This window comes from Anolis sagrei, chromosome Y, assembly GCF_037176765.1.
Source record: "Anolis sagrei isolate rAnoSag1 chromosome Y, rAnoSag1.mat, whole genome shotgun sequence".
Classification (NCBI taxonomy): Eukaryota; Metazoa; Chordata; class Lepidosauria; order Squamata; family Dactyloidae; genus Anolis; species Anolis sagrei.
This window is the reverse complement of record NC_090035.1, coordinates 68673096-68687422: the sequence shown is the minus strand read 5'-3', so window position 1 is coordinate 68687422 and position 14327 is coordinate 68673096. Positions and strand designations below refer to the sequence as shown.

General features: G+C 42.0%; 1 protein-coding gene across 1 annotated transcript; it reads right to left on the bottom strand.

Moving 5' to 3' along the window:
• Positions 1-1979: 1979 nt before the first annotated feature.
• LOC137095661 (phospholipase A2 inhibitor and Ly6/PLAUR domain-containing protein-like) lies at positions 1980-13957 on the bottom strand. Its single transcript, XM_067462426.1, has 7 exons — positions 13876-13957; positions 11364-11459; positions 8439-8555; positions 7261-7293; positions 5657-5800; positions 3123-3293; positions 1980-2211 (listed from the first exon to the last, which is right to left on the bottom strand). The coding sequence occupies exons 1-7, from the start codon at positions 13955-13957 to the stop codon at positions 2000-2002; spliced, it is 855 nt and encodes a 284-aa protein (XP_067318527.1). The 3' UTR covers positions 1980-1999.
• Positions 13958-14327: the final 370 nt, after the last annotated feature.

Below are 14327 nucleotides of genomic sequence, written 5' to 3'. Positions count from 1 at the left end.
CCAACCAATATGTTGTAAAACTCTGTGTTCTGTCATTGGCATTTGGTCCTTTCCTTCTTTGCACTCTGTCAATACATGAGGGCACTAAATTCTATTTAAAGGCGAGACCACCACCCTTTCAGATAATCTTCCCCACTATAGAACACATCTATACACATAATAAAAGTGAAAAAATGTGTATGTGGCAAAGGTGTCCACTTACACAGAGAGTCTCCTACCTCTACAAGCAGAATATAATTCCAAATACAGAGAAGCCTCCAAAGTCACTCCTTCCACTGACATTGCAGGTTACAGTGAGCACCATGATCATGTTGCCCAAATGCTGCCAATGTCCTCTCCAAACACTACGGCCCACCACCCAAGTAGTGCTTTCATTCGGGGAGAATGTCACCCTACATTTGACATGTTTCCCCTACCACAGGTAGGCATCCCAGGGTTCCTTGTTGGAATTTTCATGAGTCCACCCACTGCCTCTCCCTTAACCCTTTCCTACCCTTTCCTATGGCACACAGCAAACAGAGAACCTTGGAACATACACCCAACATGGCCAGCTGTGCATACAGGTCTGGTTTGGGGAGGATTGGCCCACAATTCTAGGAATTGTATTTCACCCATGTTGTTATGTATTTTCTAATGGGAGCATTCATAAAAAATGAAAGAAAAGACTGGGTTTTTTCCTAATAAATAGTGGTACTAATTAAGTACATGATATTACCTAACACCCCAAAACAAAAAATGCCTTTTTCAAATAACCCGGGTACCCAAACTAGTCTTACAATAAAGAACACTTCTTACATGACAACAGAAAACACTTAATACAGCAAACAGTAGCTCCCCATTGTACGAGGGTTGAATGAAAAGTAAGGCCTCCACCTTCATAACTCCTCAACAGATGGCAGTACTGGTAAGGTATGCGACAGGTACTGGCTTGTTCAGTAGACTTTCCTCTATAGTTTCATTTGGCGGGAAGCCTTAGCATTGAACGGTTGTGTTGTTAAAGTGAAAAGTATGGAACCCTGCACAGTCGGTCAATGCGACTTAACCAATGTTCAGTCATTGAATTCTTGACAGCAGAAGGTGTCACCCCAAAGGAGATTCATCAGAGAATGCAAGTTGTTTATAGTGACTGTGTTGATGTGAGTACTGTGCGTCGTTGGGCAAGTAAGTTTAAAGATGTTGAGGTGAGAAAATCTGACTTGTGTGACAAACAAATGGTTGGACGTCCTGTGACAGCAACCACTGAGTTTCATAAGCAAAAGATTGACAGATTGATTCAGGACGATTGTCATATCACTAGAGAGAAATTTCAAGACTGATCGGCATTTCACAAGAATGTGTGGGTCACATTATTGCTTTGCTTGGCTATCGGAAGATCTGTGCATGATGGGTACCCAGGATGCTGATGCCTGAAATGAAAGCGCAAAGACTTGAAACTTCAGAGACTGGATCTCACCACCGTAAGGCATCCTCCATACAGTCCAGATTTAGCACAGTCTGACTTCCATCTGTTCCCAATAATGAAAGAAGATCTGCGGGGACATCATTATGCTTCTGATGAAGATGTTGAGAGAACTGTGAGTCGCTGGTTGTGGAAACAGAGTGTCAACTTCTTCCGTGACAGCTTCAGAAAACTTGTTCATTGTTGACAGAAATGTATCCAATTGTCTGGAGATTATGTGGAAAAGTAAATAGTGGTAGTTAAAGAGCACATTGTCAGGATTATTTCTGCGTTTGATTTATTAAAATATTCCCATCCACACCCATGTAGCAAAGGTGGAGGCATTACTTTTCATTCAATCCTCGTAGTATTTGAGATTGTAGCATTTGAGAACCATTAGGATCTTTTACTGATAGAGATCTGGTAGCAAAATAAAAATGTACAAAAAATGCACACCTACATGGCGAAATCTAAGATATTTACTTTTTCTAAAGTCTGTGTTTTATATATGAACAAAGAGTCAAAAACAAGTGAAAAGGAACTTTTGTGCTGTGAAAAAAATCAAATAAGGATCTTTATAAGCAGGAGACCAGAAAGAAATGCCCCTCCAAGCTGCAAAGGAGTGGTACCACCCTTGTCAGAGGCAAGCCAGCAATGTCCTTCTGCAACTACAACAAGTTTTGACACATGGACCATACCCTTATGAAAAGCATCACAGAATGCCTTGCTTGCACAGCCTTTAAGGGCAATTTCTGTACTTGGAATTCTGTGACCTGTGGAAGCAATGGAAAGAGGTGGTTAGGGAAATTCCAAGCCCAAATCCTTTTGGATTGCTGTTGCAACTTGACAACCTCTGAGGATGCCTGCCATAGATGCAGGCAAAATGTCAGGAGAGAATGCTTCTAGAACATAGCCATACAGTCCAAAAAACCTACAACAATCCAGTGATTCCAGCCATGAAAGCCTTCGACAATACAAAGACAGGTTTTCAGAAGGGAAAGGGGCAGCTCTATTTCTTTAGGGGGGGAATTCCAGAGGAGGGGGAATATCACGGAGAAGGTTCTCCCTCTTGTTCCCACCAGCCATATTGAGATGGGGGTGGGATCGAGAGCAAGGCCTCCTCTGATGACTGCAGTGCCTGAGTTGGATTGTAGGCAGAGATGTGGTTAGTCAAATAGCCTGAACCCACATCGTTTAGGGCTTTAAAGGTAATGACCAGCAATTTTGTATTTAGCCCAGAAGCAGACTGGCTGCCAGTGGAGCTGTCGTAGCATGGGAGTGAATTTCTCCCTGTATGGGGCTCCATTTCTCAATCTGACTGTCAATCTCTGAACCAACTGAAGCTTCCAAACTATCTTCAAAGGCAGCCCCATGTAGAGAGGGTTGCAGTAGTCTAGGAGGGTTGTGACGAAGGCATGGACTACTACGGCCAACTCTGGTGTCTCAATGTATGGGCGCAGCTGGCGCACAAGTTTTAATTCTGCCTACACCTGGGGTTCCAGACTGCGAACCTGTGTCTTCAGGGGGAGGTGTGTGTGATCTCATCCAACACAGGCTATAATCCCACTTAAACAAATATTTTGCTAAAAGAAACTGTCATATTATCTGACTAGTTCTTCAAGGTTGTTTTGCAACTCCTGTCCATCCCATTTTCCCCATAAATTGAGACAGAAAGGTCAGTTACCAGCAGCTTGAACAGTTCCAGAATTTCTAAATGATGCAATTCCAGATAAATCAACGCAGTACATCTGTTCTCCAGCACAATGAACAACCTCTTCTTCATTGCAGCTGGTTTTATGCAAACCAAAGCAACCTTTGCATTCCTTTCCATTTAACGTTCTGTTTATCGGTGGCACTGTGAAAAAGAGAAGAAAACGGTGGGAAAAGTTTGCTGCAAAGTCAAGAAGACAAAAAGAAACTTGCTTCTCCAAGTCCCTCTTCATTTTCTACTCACTTCTCTGGAGAGATTCCAATCTTGGCTTATTTTAGCCCCCACTCCCACCCCTCCAAATCCAGCATTTCAAATATCTTTCACCTCCTATAAATTAGAAAACGGCATTTTCTGGGCACAAGAAAAATGTTGTTTCCTGTTCAGAAAATGCTGCTTTCTGAGTGCGGAGTCATCCCTTCACATTTATAGGTTTGACTTATACAGATTTAATTGATTTTAAATAATGCTCTCTCTCTTCTCTTCATCACACTAGAGAAAAAATCCATCTAAAATCTGTTTTCTGACACCACATAAATTAGGGAAATACTACAAAAATATAAATTTAAAATGTTGGAAGTGTGGGGAAGTAGAAGGAACCTTTTACCACATGTGGTGGTCATGCAAAAAAAAAGCAAAAACATTTTGGAAGAAAATACATGAAAATTTACAAATATATATATTAAAAATAAAGATATCACTCAAAACAGAAATATTCTTACTAGGAATTAAGAAACAAAAACTGGACAGCAACATAGATAAACTCCTCTCCTTATCAACAACAAATGCTATGTGAGACTATGGAGAAAAAATGAAATACCCAAAATTGAAGATTGGAATAAAAAGATTACATAAGAAATATGGACAGATTAACCTACTTGATACAAAAACACAAAGAAAATATAGGGAAAGAGACAGGCTGGACACTGATAACTGAATATCTAAAGTAAGAATAATAAATAAGACAATCATAAGAATAGAAACCATCCACACACCAAAAGGAGACTTTATAGAAGAAAGGGAGAAAAGAGATAAGAAGAAATACAAAAGTTGAAGAAGAAGGAAAAGGAAGAAAACCTCCAGGAAGAAGCTCGGAAGAGGAACCGATATCTCACTTATCTTATTTTATTTTGTTTTATTTATTCTCTTCTTTTCTTTCCTTTCTTTCCTTCCTTTTGCCCCTTCTGCTCCTTCCCCTCCCCCTCTCACCCCCCCCCCCCCCCGCCACACACACGAGGGTTGAATGAAAAGTAATACCTCTACCTTCGGTACTTAGGTTTGGATGGGAATATTTTAATAAATCAAATACAGAAATAATCCTTAGAATGTGCTCTTTAACTACCACTATTCACTTTTCCACATAATCACCAGACAATTTGATACATTTCTGCCAACGATGAACAAGTTTTCTGAAGCTGTCACGGTTCCTGGCAAATTTCAAGTCTGTGCGCTTTCATTTCAGGCATCAGCATCCTGGCTACCCATTGAGCACAGATCTTCTGATAGCCAAGCAAAGCAATAATGTGACCCACACGTTCTTATGAAATGCTGATTATGCTTGAAATTTCTCTCTGAGTGATACAATGATCGCCCTGAATGAATCTGTCAACCTTTTGCTTGTGCAACTCGGTGGTTGCTGTCACAAGATGTCCAACTCTTTGTTTGTCACGCAAGTCAGATGTTCCCACCTCAACATCTTTAAACTTACTTGCCCAACAACGCACAGTGCTCACATCAACACAATAACCATAAACAGTTTGCATTCTCTGATGAATCTCCTTTGGGGTGACACCTGATGTCAAGAATTCAATGACTGCACATCACTTAAGTCGCACTGACTGACCATCTGTGCAGGGTTCCATACTTCACACTTTAACAACACGATAGCTCAATGCTAAGGCTTCCCTCCAAAATAGAACTGTAGAGGAGAGCCTACTGAACAAGCCAGTACCTGCTGCATACCAGTAGTGCCATATGTTGAGGAGTTACGAAGGTGGAGGCATTACTTTTCATTCAACCCTTGTACTTATATGCATTTTTTTTATTTATGCACACAATTTTAACTTTTTGTCTCTGTGTTATGAAAATACACAGTAAAGACTTAAAAAAACGAAATCTGGTTTCTGCCTCCTGCAGAATTCTGGGGTTTGTAGTTTACTGGGGCTGTTAAAAGCTCCTCCCTAAACTACAAACCCCAGAATTTTGCAGGAGGCAGAAATCGGATTCTAAATGGATTTTCTTCTCTAGTGTGATGAGACCAGACATCTTCAAGTACAATTCAGTAAAGTGAGTTGTCCGTAACTTGTTTTTTTTTTTTATTGACCCTATTAGTCATAAACTGAAATCCTGTTGGTTAATCCCAGCTGGAATATATCCCTACTGTCAAATGTTGAATGGAGAGTTAATAGATTGGTAAATCCAATGGAGTCAATGGATTTACCCTAGTCAAGATAAAATATAATTCAGACCTTAATGTGGCCAGCAGGAGGCTATAACAGTGAATGACTTACAAGGAAAAACTTTTTTATTGCACTGGATGCCAGGACAGCAGGAAAGCTTGGTTGATATGATTCCTCCTTTGCCCATGTTCACAATGGTGAGGTCTTCATTGCAGTCTTTGGAATCAATGCATACCTTAATTGTGGTAAGCATCACTACACGAATGCAATGGAAAGAAAGAATTTTTAAAAAATCACAGTGATGGTCAAGGAGTGGGTGGTCATGAGCTCATACACAATTTTGTGCAGATTCCTAGTACTCTTGGTTGTTGTGAGTTTTCTGGGTTGAATGGCCATGTTGCAGAAGCATTCTCTCCTGATGTTTTGCCTACATCTATGGCAAATAGCATCCTCAGAGGCTGTGAGCTCCGTTGGAGAGTAGGCAAGTGAGGTTTATATATCTGTGGAACGTCCAGGATGGGAGAAAGAACTCTTGTCTATTTGAGGTAGGTGTTAATGTTTCCATTGGCCACCTTGATTAGCATTTAATGGCCTAGCAGTATCAAGGTTTGGCATCTTACTGAATTATAAACATCTGATTTACAAATGACTCATAAGTAAGAACAGGGCTGAGAGAAAAGGAAATGAGGGAAATAATCCCATATGAAAGGAAATTTACTCCTGAAAGAGTATCATGTGAAGCTTTATCAACAATCCTCATTTTCACAGAAAGTCACATTTTTCAAAATCCAATAACCACAGGGACAGAAAGTGAGGTGAAATCTTCTGAACAGGGGCACAGACAGCAAAACAAACACCACAGGGATGTTAACCCTTCCCTGTGTGATCCTGTACGACTGGGTTGTGGTGCAGCTGGTTGGGAGTCAGCTAGGCCTGTAGCAAGGGGGGGGGGGGGTTAGGGGTTCAACCCCCCCCCAAATGTTTCAGATTTTTTTTAAAAAAACCTGGTTTACTCAGACTTTTTAAAAAAAAAACCTGGTTTACTCATGAATTTAAACTGGTTAACCAAATCCCCATGAGATGCAAAAAATTAAGAGCCCCTCCAGAACTGCAAGCACTATCTCAAGCAAATTTTGGCAATTTATTCACACTGTCATTACTTGCAGCAATAGCCGATGTAGTTGTTCTGGTACAGCTGTACCAGGAGCTCCAACTTTATTTGCTTTGTATTAAATGTTTGCTTGCAGTCCTAGGTTTCAGGGACTCTGCAGATAGGTGGCTTCTTTGGTTGCAGTCATAGGGCAAGTCACCTGTCCATCATTGTTAAGTTTTGGTCCCGCCCTTTGCTCACTTTAAAAATGTACTTGCTTTGACTTAGATACAAATTCAACAAAGCTACAAAACTTGGGGGCTGTCCAAAAAATGAACAAGAAATGATGCAAAAGTATAGTTTCTTGTGCTTTTAACAGAATTTCTGAGGGGGGGGGGGGGATGCCTACAACAGCTTTGTGTAATTGTATGCAGAAGAAGTCCCAAATTTTATATATGCTTCAGAAACTATGTACTTTTCAAAACTTTTTCTCAGTGGGAAGAAAATGGTTTATATGATTTGCTGCCAACTTTGAGAAGAAGCTTGGAGAAAATTGCAACTGGTGTGGTCAGGGATAGAAGGAAGGGGTTACAATATAGTTATCTTTGGTTTTATTATTGCTTACCTTTAAGAGACTCAGGTTGTGTTTTCGTTTCAGCTGAAACAGAAATAAATAAGGAATTGGTGGAGTATCTACTACCAAATGCAAAAGAATAAAGTAGGGTCATCAAAGCCCATCAGCAAACACAGCATATTCTGTTGGTTCTGTGTGGGAAGTTTGGCCCAATTCTATCATCAGAATGCTCTTTGATTGTAGGTGAACTATAAATCCCAGCAACTACAACTCCCAAATGTCAAGGTCTATTTTTCCCAAACACCAACAGTGTTCACACGTGGGCAAACTGAGTATTCGTGACAAGTTCCATCAGTGTTTGAGTCCACAATGCTCTCTGGATGTAGGTGAACTACAACTCCAAAACTCAAGGTCAATGCCCACCTTCCAGTATTTTCTGTTGGTGATGGGAGTTCTGTGTGCCAAGTTTGGTTCAGTGTAGTAGTGGCCTCGGGTAGCCCACAAATGTTGCCAGTTCAAATGCAGGGAGCCTGGTAAGCTCCCATTGTTAGCCCCAGCTTCTGCCAACCTATCATTTGAAAACATGCAAATGTGAGTGGATAAATAGGTACCACTCTGGTGGGAAGCTAAGAGCATTCCATGCAGTCATGCTGGCCACATGACCTTGGAGATGTCTATGAACAACGCCGGCTCTTCGGCTTAGAAATGGAGATGAGCACCAACCTCCAGTCTTGGACACAACTGGACTTAATGACTGGGGAAAACCTTTACTTAGCTAGTAGGAGGCTCAGACTTAGGCCCCAACTACACTGCCATATAATACAGTTTCAGAGTGCAGTTTAACTGCATTGAACTGCATTATATGGCAGTGTAGATTTATATAATCTAGTTCATTGCAATTAAACTGCATTCTGAAGCTGACTTATATGGTAGCGCAGATGGGACCTTAGAGGCAAATGATAACAAATCTCCTGCTGAATAAATCTTCCAAAGGAAAACCTAGGATGGGGTCACCATAAGTTTGAGTCAACTGGAAGCACATGCAAAGAGCAAGAATCAACATCGACACTTCCTGAGCCAGGTAATGAAACCCTGACTAGGCAGTCAGTGGAACTGTATTCTGGGAATATCCAGCCAATTCTGCCCATGAAAAAGAAAACAGGCTATTGATCTGCCTGCCATCTGTTTTACAGTCAGTTCTGCTGAGGACTTTGATTGTTTGCACTTACTCACTATGCTCTCTGATCGAAGGGTGGCACATTTGTCTAAAACTGGCAGGCAGGTTTGTGCCTCATTGGTACACTTCCTTTCAGCACCACTGCAGATTTCACACATCAGGGGTTCCCCTGGAAGCAAGCAGGAAAAGAAAGAAGCATTTTAAAAGTTAATTTCCACTGACCTTTTGTTCTGTACTGAAAAATATAGTAGCCAACGAAATTCACTCAATCCCTAGAAGGACTCTCATTATACAGGAGAATCCACCCCATAGAATCAAAGAACAATGTATTTTCAAAGGCTTTCATGGCTGGAATCACTGGGTTGTTGTAGGTTTTTCAGGCTATATGGCCATGTTCTAGAAGCATTCTCTTCTGACGTTTTGCCTGCATCTATGGCAAGCATCCTCAGAGGCCATATAGCCCCAAAAAACCTACAGCAACCCAATCACAGAACAGATTCAATGTGGCTTCTTAGGCAATTGAGTCCAACCTCCTGCTCATTGAAGGATCTCCAGCTACAGCAGACCTCACTACCTCTGAGGATGCTTGCCATAGATGCAGGCGAAACGTCAGGAGAGAATGCCTCTAGACCATGGCCATATAGCCCGAAAAAACCTACAACAACTACAGCAGTATTTCTCAACCTTCCTAATGCTGCGACCCCTTAATACAGTTCCTCATGTTGTGATGCCCCCAACAATAACATTATTTTTGTTGCTACTTCATAACTGTAATTTTGCTTCTGTTATGAATCTCAATGTAAATATCTGATATGCAGGATGTATTTTCATACACTGGACGAAATTTGGTACAAATAGTCAATATGTTCAAATTTGAATAGTAGTGGGGTTGGGGGGGGGGGATTGGAGTTGTAGCTGCTGGGATTTATAGTTCACCTACAATCAAAGAGCATTCTCCGGCAATGATGGAATTGAACCAAACTTGGAACACAGAACTCCCATGAACAACAGCAATACTGAAAGGGTTTGGTGGGCATTGACCTTGAGTTGTGGAGTTGTAGTTCACTTACAGCCAGAGAGAGCACTGTGGATTCAAACAATGATGGATCTGGACCAAACTTGGCACGAATACTCAATATGCCCAAATGTGAACACTGGTGGAGTTTGGGGGGGGGGGGGGAATAAACCTTGACATTTGGGAGTTGTAGTTGCTGGGATTTATAGTTCAACTACAACTAAAGAGCATTCTGAACCCCACCAACAATAGTATTGGGCCAAACGTTCCACACAGAATCCCCATGACCACCAGAAAATATTATGTTTTCTGGTGGTCTTTGGCGACTCATCTGACACCCCCCTCACAACCCCCAGGTTGAGAAACACAGATTTACAGCATCAAAGCTCTTTTTGAGGGAAGGGAATAAAGAAGGGATGAGGTGGGAAAAGGGAAGAAAGAAAATGAATGGAAGAGAAAGAAAGAGGAAAGGAATTTTGGAATGACTAGCAATCATCTTTGAGAGTTCTTGGAGAACGGGAGAAGTCCCAGCAGATTGGTGGAGGGCAAATGTGGTCCCTATCTTCAAGAAGGGAAAAAAGGATGACACAAACAATTATTGTCCAGTCAGCCTCATGTCGATACCAGGCAAGATATTGCAAAGTATACTTACATAAGTTACTTCCACAATATCACCTTCTATACTCCATGCACAGGATTTAAGAACTCAGCCAAAGTTTTCCATTACTAGACTGAAAATATAAAATGTTTTCTTCCATCAGTAGCACACCTCCTCTTCCTTAGTACCCTACCTACCAGCTTCATATTGACTAGTGACCCACAGACGTCTGGTCGTTTCTGGACCAGGGAGCTTTGAGGTGGTAGAACAGAAACTCTCAAAAGCTTTAGGTGCTCTTACTGCCTTTACAAGGAAAACAAGCTGATTCCTAATCCATCTAAGACCCAGACATGTGCTTTTCATCTTAAGCACAGACAAGCATCTCGAGCTCTGAGGATTACCCACTGGGGCATTGCAGCACACTCAAATGCCTGGAAGTTACCCTGGATCATTCTCTGACCTACAGGAAGCATTGCTTGAATACCAAGCAAAAAGTGGTTGCTAGAAACAATATCATACCAAAGCTGACTGGCACAACTTGGGTATCACAACCAGATACAGTGAAGGCATCTGCCCTTGAGCTTTGCTACTCTGCTGCTGAGTACACATGCCCAGTATGGAACACATATCACCACGCTAAAACAGGGGATGTGGCTGTTAATTAAACATGCTGCATTATTACAGGCTGTCTGTGCCTTACACCACTGGAGAAATTACACTGTCTAGCTGGTATTGCACCACCTGACATCTGCTGGGAAGTAGTAGCCAACAGTGAAAGGACCAAGGCAGTGACATCTCTGGCCCATCCCCTATTTGGATATCAGACAGTGTGCCAATGCCTTAAGAAATAGTTTTCTAAGATCTACAGAGATACTCGCAGGAACACCTCAGCAAGCGAGAGTCCAAAAGTGGCAGGCTAAAACCCAGCACCTCAATTTGGCTAATACCATATGAGACTCCCTCATGGGCACACAGAAGACTGGACAACTTGGAAGGGGCTGAACAGACTGCGCTCTGGCACCACAAGATGCAGAGCCAACCTTAAGAAATGGGGCTACAAAGTGGAGTCCACAACATGCGAGTGTGGAGAAGAGCAAACTGCAGATCACCTTCTACAATGCAACCTGAGCCCTGCCACATGCACAATGGAGGACTTTCTTATAGCAACACCAGAGGCACTCCAAGTGGCCAGCTACTGGTCAAAGTACATTTAATAGAATGCCAACTTTTTAAACTTTGTGTTTTCTCAAATACATTGGTTTGCTTTTGATATGATAAATACACCCACAGACTGTCATTGACACCATTACCATGACAAATGTATGTTTTATAATGTAATAATATGAAGATTCTTCTGAACTCACCTTTGTTTGCCCAGAATAGTAGCATGCCTGATTGAAGCCAGAGAAATATGAGAGGATGCATTAGAGGAGTGATTTTTTGGATCTTTGGTAGCTTTGCTTTAGCGGGAATTTGGGATGATACCAGTCTGTCACATCATGGAATTGCAAGAAAGCACAGAAACAGTTCCATGAGTCCTAGAAAGAAAGAGAAGGAGAGAATTTTTGTCGTTTGTCTCTTGTTTTTGCTATATTCATTCCTTAATTTTGTTAAACTGTCATAATGCCTAAATCACTACCTCACACAATAACAATGTGGCAGCAACACCGTAAAGTCTGATAAAACAGCAAAGATTAACAAGACAGAAAGACATTGAAGCTAAGCAGGGTTGCAGTGATTTTCTGCCTCAAAGTAACTTGGCTGAATTTTTGGTATAATTATATTTTAAATTAGCTAGAATTGGAGAGAGAAAATCATTTTCTGCTGGACCTCATTCACTAAATCGTGAACTATGACCAGCCCTTGAATATGCAAAACACTTACATGAGCCAAAATATATTTTTCTTTGCTATGATAATTTTCCTAAGGTTTCTGCTTATCTCTTGGGCTTCATATGCTCATTGGAGGGAATCATGTATATCTATGAGGAGAGACTGAAAGAGAGAAACAGAAAGGGAGGGCCTTTTTGGTGGCTGCTCCAACAGGGGTGCTTGAATGTAATTTCCCTGCTTCTTGGGTTGGACTGGATGGCCCATGAGGTCTCTTCCAACTCTATGATTCTATGATTCTACTGTGGAACTCCCTCCCAAGAGAGACCAGGATGGCCCCATCCCTGCTGGCCTTCTGCAAGTAGGTCAAGACCTTCATCTGCCAGCAGGCATTTGGGGAAGAATAAAGGACATGCTGCTGTGGAAGTGTGAATCGAATTGAGGGGGGGGGGGGGGAGAGAAGATTGTGAGTTTTAAAGGCTAATATTTATTATATTTTAATCTGGATTTTTAACCTTAATCCACACGGTATTAATTTTTTTAAAAAATGTATTGTGATTTTAAAACTATAACCAAAGTTTGGAATTGTTAGCTGCCTTGAGTCTCCACAGGGAGAAAGGTGGCATATAAATCAAGTAAATATTATTATTATTACTATTATTATTATTATTAATAGATGGGGATATCCAAGAAGCACACGACACACTGAGATATCCTTTAGTATAGGCATAGGTAAACTTTCTAACGTGGAGGCCGCACAGCGGGCTGGAGCAGGATGGGCAGGTTGGAAAGGAGTCCCCTCCCTGCCCTTTTCCTCCCCTTTCTCTTCTCTTTCGGATGCAGAAAGTGAAGGAAAACCAGGAAACATTTGGATCCGAAAAGGGTTGGCCTTGGTCAGAATGAGATGGTGGACAAGAGAGAGAAAGTGTATCCACGAAACCCCATATTGCTTATTCCTGATATATAATCCTAGAATCCTAGAGCTGGAAGAGACCCCCAAGGGCCATCCAGTCCAACCTCCTGCCATGCAAGAAAGCACATCAAAGCACTCCCAATAGACAGCCTCTGCGGAAAAGCCTCCAGAGAAGGGGACTCCATCACACTCCAAGACAGACTATGCCCCTTCTCCAACAGCTCTTACTTTCAGGAAGTTCTTCCTAATCTTTTAAGTCAAATCTCTTTTGCTGCCATTTGACACCACTGCTCCCTTGTGCTTTCGCCTCTAGAGCAGCAGAAAGTCACACCTCCCCTCAAGGGGACACCATTTGAAATCTTGAAACATGGGTCTCATGTTCCCTCTCTACATTCCCTTCTCCCAGCTAAACATGGCCAAGGAGGAAAGGAGGAAAGGAGGAAAAAAGGAAGGAAGGAAGGAAGGAAGGAAGGAAGGAAGGAAGGAAGAGAATGGAGGAAGGAAGGGAGGAAAGATAGAAGGAAAGACAAAAGAGAATGAATGAAGGAAGGAAGGAAGGAAGGAAGGAAGGAAGGAAGGGAATGGAGGAAGGGAGGGAGGAAAGATAGAAGGAAAGACAAAAGAGAATGAAGGAAGGAAGGAAGGAAGGAAGGAAGGAAGGAAGGAAGGAAGGAAGGACAAAAGTGTGAAAGGGAAGGAAGAGGGAGGGAGGAAAGGAGAAAGACAAGAGAGAAGGAAGGAAGGATAGGATGGTGAGAGAGAGGAGGGCCTGTGAAAATTGCCCAAGGGGGCGACATCTGGCCCTCGGGCCTGGGTTTTCCTATACCTGCTTTAGTAGGATGGTATGGAAGAGACCTAAACACATGAAGCTACTTCTAGCATGCAGAATTCATCAGGCCTGGCCCTTCTGGTTTCCTCTTTGCTTTCACTAAAAATGCTAGATTCAGCCTCTAGTTCTACCACATCTGTATCTTGCTTTTTCTCTAAGGATCTTAGAGCAGTGTATGTGACTCCCTTACACAACCTAAATTATTTCTCCAATCTCTAAAAGATTTTGATTGGCCTTGGTTCACCATATAGGATTTGTGGTAGTCTGAGCAGAACTCTCGCACCATTGTAGTGGCATGGCCTTACTTTCAGGAGAGTGTAATTTCAGCCAGGAGTTAGTTTTTACCATGTCCAAGTTGTCTGAAGTTGTCACTTCACCTTTCTCCATGGCTAGGTGTGGGGAGATCCAGACTCCAGCACCAAGTATGTCAACTCTCAGCAAAGTATGCCTCAAAATGCTAGTAATGGTTGTCACATAAGCCTAGGCTGAAAAAGCTGCCAGTCACTCATTGTGGACTCCTATTCTGATGTAACCCCTGTGTAATCATTGCGATTGTGACACCCTGTCTGGAGGACATCACCAGGGCTACCCTATGATTGGATAACACATTCATACATATCACGGGAGTAGTTTTCTCCCATTTGACATCCTTTGGTCATATCAGGTCTTTTTCTGACTTTGAAGACTGGGTTTCTGGGAATCATCAACTAATAAGCAGATCATGCAATGTTTTAATCGGTTTCCATGGAAGTCAAGA